Source organism: Rhea pennata, chromosome 5, assembly GCF_028389875.1.
Source record: "Rhea pennata isolate bPtePen1 chromosome 5, bPtePen1.pri, whole genome shotgun sequence".
Lineage (NCBI taxonomy): Eukaryota > Metazoa > Chordata > Aves > Rheiformes > Rheidae > Rhea > Rhea pennata.
In genome coordinates this window covers 17058279-17064278 of record NC_084667.1, presented here as the reverse complement: position 1 = coordinate 17064278, position 6000 = coordinate 17058279, and the positions used below count along the sequence as shown (strand labels likewise).

The 6000-nt window shown below is 43.3% G+C and overlaps 1 protein-coding gene across 1 annotated transcript in view; it reads right to left on the bottom strand.

Moving 5' to 3' along the window:
• Positions 1-2954: 2954 nt before the first annotated feature.
• INO80 (INO80 complex ATPase subunit) overlaps positions 2955-6000 on the bottom strand; it is a 67829-nt gene continuing 64783 nt past the window's right edge. Inside the window, exons 35-36 of the mRNA XM_062577641.1 lie at positions 5613-5828; positions 2955-4983 (exon numbers count right to left, since the gene is read on the bottom strand). Coding sequence (XP_062433625.1) covers positions 4766-4983; positions 5613-5828 — 434 coding nt within the window. The 3' untranslated portion in view covers positions 2955-4765. The remainder of the gene's footprint in view (positions 4984-5612; positions 5829-6000) is intronic.

Sequence of the window (6000 nt, the reverse complement as noted above, 5' to 3'; positions counted from 1 at the left end):
CTTATGCCCCTAGGAGCAAAAACGTGATTGCCTTTATTTTAACGTATACGCCTGTTCTACTCGGCATACGAACAGCATCTCTTTGGGTAGAGAACTATGAATCATTTTTTAATCAAATCAAGCAAAAATTTCAAAAGGGCAGCAACGCGGCGCGTAACCACCGCTTACCGATCGGGGCGGGAGCACAGGACATCCCCATACAGCTCCTCCACAGACACGTACTTTTCAGACTGAACGGTCAACAAAACGAACGGCGGAGGCAGAGGCGAGAGGAAGAGCCTGCGAGCACATCTGGGAGCAGAGGCCGGCCAGGTGGCTCTGCGGACACCGGCAGATCGGGACTGGCGGTGCCGCGGTCACACAAGTTGTGTTGATCCATATCCTGCCCCATTTGCGCCCTTCCTCCTCCCAGCTGCAGCTCAGCTGCCTGATCCTCAGTTACAATACGAGCAACGTTCCCACTCGCTCTGCCCGCATCTTCTCCCACTTCGCGTGCCGCCTCGGCTGGAAAATGCTGCTAACGGAAATATTCCAGGAAAACGGGTGTAAAGCAAAACATAGCCCTAGGCAGGCGTAAGGCATTTCAGAAACAAAACATGAGGCAACAGCAGCAGATGCGCTGTGGTGGGGCAAGCACGCAACAGGAAGGGGAGAAGGCATGGAAGTAACACCAGAAGCTGTTTGGGCAACGCAGTACACATACCCTGAAGTTAAGAATTATAGCAGTTCTAGGTGAAAACCCTCCTGTGTAACCCTTTACAGAACAGAAAGAGGAGATCTACTGGCTAACTAAACGATGAGAATAGACTTGATCTAGGATGAAGAGATAAAGTGCCTTGCAGGGTAATTAATCTACCATTAAATTAGATTAAATGAACCTCAGTTAATTACCAAATAATTAAAATCAGAAATTAGAGGAATTCTGAAGATACCATGCAACAAGGAACCACACCACTTCTGAAGAAAAGCACAAGGGTTTGTGGAAGCGACTGTATAGCTAAATGGGAGAATTTCTGAAGACAGCACGATACGAGTCCGTGCCTCTCTGCTGTACGTGGTTTTGAGGAGGAGTTGCAAGGAGACTAGAGAGCTCTATTTTTATAATATATTAATCCTACATGTTGGCTTTCACAACTAATCTGCGGTCAGCAACAAAAAGTTCTTCTCTAACTCTCTTGATGCATAATTTGGATTCTTGTCTTTTGTATTTTTTTTCTGGGTTGCTTGCTTGTCTTGGCCATCTTCTGGGATGCTGAAGATTAACCACAGCCAGAGACAACACATAGGGCAGACTGCAATGGTACTCCCCAAAAGGTTAAAGTCACCATTAGACTTCCTCCTCTCAACAGCTATCCCGCCTATTTTTTGAGAAATGGCAACGATTTCAATCATTCTTCCTTTCTTCCAGAAGCACGCTACAGTTGCCCTTTTGGTCTTTAGGGCTTAGTTTTGTCAGTGGTTAGGAAGATTTTGCTGATGGGAAAGAAGGGGTGTTCTGGGGACTCTTCTGAACTACACATCCCTTATAGGAAAAACTGGGAAACGTGTGTGTGGGGATGGGACATGACGGCACAGGAAACCCCTTTTTGATCCAACTTCCCAGATGATCGAAGAAAATTATCATATTTAAATAACTTCAATAATAATATTAATCAGTGATCTATATTTAAGTTTTACAGTAATTGGTAAGTAAAGACGTAAGTGCTATAATCAAATGGCATGAGGAACACACAAAATTCCCAACATCTCCCAAAACATTAACATCTATTTCACCATTCCAGCTTACCTCACAAACTCGATTAATCCAGTATTTTATTTCTGGCACTAACAAACAGCTCCGTCCTGCAAAGTGACGTTCTCTGCTACGAGCGCATGCGAGAACTGTGCAGTGCACAGTCTGAGCAAAAAGATGCCCAGAGTAGAACTCCAAAGAAGGAAGTTTCAGTGTGCACGTCCACTTTACTCACTCAAACAGCGGTGTTGCTGTATTCTCAATCACAAATCTTCCCTCCACCTCCTTAAAAAAGTCCCACAACTGTGCTCGTCTTCCTAGCACTAGTGAATTCCACAGACCAGACCAGCCTTCACGCCAGTGCTTCGCAATTCCTTGATTAATATCAAGGAATCTCCGTTCTTCTATTGTGCTTAAAACAAAAAAAAAATGGATGAGTTTAACTGTTTACAGAAACGGAGACGGAAACGTTCTAACAGCTCATTTCTTTATTTCACTGCTACATTAAGTCTTCCAGAACTTGCTAGTCTGACTCGAGTTTCACAAGCAGTTAGGCTATCACTACTTTTGTCACAACTTATCATATTACTCTGTATTCTTTTGAAGATTAACTGATTTTTAATATAAAAGATTTTTGATATTTTTACAGTATCACTGAATTCACTTAATCTTCCAAAACTGCAGCAGGCAACAGTACATACTGTATTTTTCCAATCTTTTCAGATTACAAACTTATTTTCTCTCCACTTTGCATTATACCAAATTCTGATGCAACTTTCTAGCAGCCTGAAAATCAAGAAAGCATAGAAGAGAGTCTTTTCAAATCGTACCGAAAAAAGACAAAATTGTACACAAAAAGAAAAAAGAAACTATGGGGAATGATGTCCTCAAAAGAAATGAACTGTACTGAATTCAACTACCATCGTCAGACACTTACGTAATTATCCATACTATACTTGCATGTATTTCCTTGTGATCTACTGCATATGTACCCAAGGTAGATCATCAGCTAACTAATGAATACAGACATATGATAACTGCACAGTTGCAACTGAAAAAGTTACAGAATGTGATATTCCAAAGAGGGTAAATACTCGAGAGTACTGCTTTGAGGAGTGTATGTCCATAGATGCATTTCCAGATGCACACCCGCATGCTCTCAACACTAATCCTCTCATTCATACAGTCATATGCATAAAAACCACAAAGACACTGATTTACATAAAATTATCTCACTCCATTTTTATTTAAGATTTTCTTCTCCAGTTAGTAAAAGAAAGATGTGTCTCTCTTTATACATATGTACAAGTTCAGTTATAAAAATAGACAGCACATTCAAAGAGAAAAAAAGGCTTGGCATTTGTCTGATTCCCTCTAAATATCATATATACATGTGAATATGAGGGGAAGGGGGAAGTCTTCATGAGTTAATTAAACACCATCTCCCCCTCAATTATCCCCTGCAAATCTGTTTAAAAATCAATCTAACTAAGCTCAGTTCTGCTATTTTCAGGTGTGCAAATTAGAGGCAGAGCCAACAGGAAGCACTCGCTCCACACTGTAGGACGCCAGGCAAAGGATTTGGGGTTGGAAAAAAAATTATAATAATAAAAAAGTCATCTTCTGCTGTCACAGCCCAGACCTGTAACTCACAACTTGCTTGTCTCTTGAGGGATGAAAGTGCCCCGGCAGAACAGCCATTTAGTTCAATGTGTCAGACAGAAGAACTGCCCCACATCTAAATCTCAGTGCAATGCAGACAACGCTTACAGCAAAGCAAGGGGCTACGGAGGGGTCTTGCACATTGAGAATGGGGAAGGAGCGATCAGAGAATGAGAACGCAGACAGGCCCTGGCAGCTCGGCCTCCTGTCAGTCCTACGGGATGCGGCTATCAGTACCTATACGCTGCAGTGAACTCAAAGCTTAGTGTGTGTGTGACAATCACAAAGACGAAGGGAAAACACACTGGAAGAACGGTCAATGGATGGTTGGGATGAGACTTAAATTTTTCTCACGATCTGGCTGGAAAGGGGAATGGCACGGTCCTATTTCTCAGTACTGTTTTCCACTGCTCCTCTTGCAGCACTGTAAGCTGCAGGACCATGCTCTGTTATGGCACAGTGAGAGGAACAGCAGCAAACTCTTCCTCAGCACTTCAGCTTTCCCTCTTCTTGAGATTTGTAAAAAGTAGAGCCTTATTTGTTTCTAAGCCTTTAAGAGTTCAGCACACCTCAAAAAATGAGAGAAATCATTCCTAACACAGTGGATATTCATGCTGACAGACAAACCTTGAAATGTAAATCGCTGGCTTGTAGCTCCTTCCATTCTACGAAGTGGAGGCTGCACTACTGTTCTCACTAAGCCTGCTTGAGTTCTCATCGCTCTGTGGCTCTGAACCTGTTCTTGACAGGTGATGCTGAAGAGAATTCACTCCCTGGAAACCATGTGAGACACCTTCCTTTGAATTTCAGATCTTCAAAGAACCCAGAGGACCATTCTAGAAGAATCTGAGATTCTCTGATCACCCAGCATCTTAAGCTTAGCACTGAATTTCCTCCACATGTACACTGTCCAGTTCCCAGTAAGGAAATGTCTTCCGAGTCTGCAGGATACCCCTAGGGTTCAGATGCCGATTTATAGAATGAAATTAAAGCTGGGTTCCACCTCAGGCTACAAGAGAGAAAGTACTCCGGTGTGACCCGGACACACATGGCATAGAGCAGCTGGATGCTTTCTCAGGAATCTTTGTCAGACATATGAATAAAACATAAAAAAAAAAAAACCCGAATCTGACACACACTCAGTTACCCCAGACCACCTTCCCTCCTTCTTGCAGTGTCTGCAAAGATAATTTTTTGGGATAGACATAATCAAAGTGCTCAAATAAACCACCCATTCCCATTGTGTTTTGATTTTCTTTTCACACACGTGCTGGACAGCAACACGGCATTTATCTGCATGCCTTCAGCTGGCAGGGTGGTCTACTTTGAAAGCCAACACAGTTCAGACAAACTTTGGGGGGTTCAAAATCACTACCGACCACCTGAGGTGTGGGCACTTTTGCTTTGCTTCCGAATTGGGGTTTCTGATATGAGACTGCTGGTCAGGTTTAAGCTTTTGGGGGTCCCACAAACACTGTTTCCTTTGCTCAAAGGGGAGCTCAAGGGAGAAGAGGCGCTTGAAGGTCCAAAATCTGCAAGTCCAGAAGGCCGAATAATTGCTGTTTGTAGAGGGCTACTTGCAGACATGCCTAGCAATGGAAAAGAGAATCAAATTCCATGTGAGCATATTATTCCACTTGTCGCTCTTCAGCAGCAAATAACAACTTTAACAATGTCAATACATTAACAATTACTCCTAACACCACCCTGCAGTCATGAATTCTGACAGTTTAACAAAGAGGGATGTCCTTACTGTACAACTCATCTTGTCTTTTTACCCTGTGCAACCTTCAGTTGCAGCCTTCAGCTGGTATAAAGCTGAAACTCCACCACTGTCAGTTTAGAACGTTTTGGGACCTGGTCTTGTTAACACCAGCATGAAAGCAACATAGAAAAGCTATAGCCATACCCCTGGGACAAACACCACTATCCAGTTTGCCTGGACACCAGAAGAAAAATTGTAGGAGGCAGTTCTAAGGGCAGATGAGACTTCCACTGGGCCATCTTCTCATGGTCAGCCGAAGCGAAACTGGCTACCTTGTCACATTATTACCATGTCACACTGCCAATTGCCTGGACCTCAGAAGAGATTGAGCAAGCACTGCCAGCAATACAATACTTTAATCTATTTTTTGACAGGCTGTAAACAAACAATTCGCCTAAATTCATGCGGTTGGCTCTACTCTAGGTTGTCTGCTGCCTCCCCTTCCCCACATACCTTTAGAGACATTGTACCCGTAAGCTGCATACGCCGCTGCAGAGGCTGCTGCTGCCCCTGCTTTGGCACCTGCCATTGCAGCCGCGCTTCCTGCTGTTGATTTCCGGCTTCTGCCTTTCCCAGTGCTTTTTGATCCACTGCCTGAACCTTTAGGACGACCTCGGCTTCTACCTGACTGGCCTCTCCCACTGAGAGGTGTATCTTGCATCGAAACACCTTAACGGAAAGAGAACGTTAAAAGAGTAACTTTTAAGCAGAACATAGAGATGACTCACAACTGAGCACGGTGTCGTAACTACCTGCCATTTACATTAAGCTGTCAGCAAGTATTGATCCCATGGAAAGAAATTAGGCATACAAAACTCTTTTCCCTTCATTAATCACATTT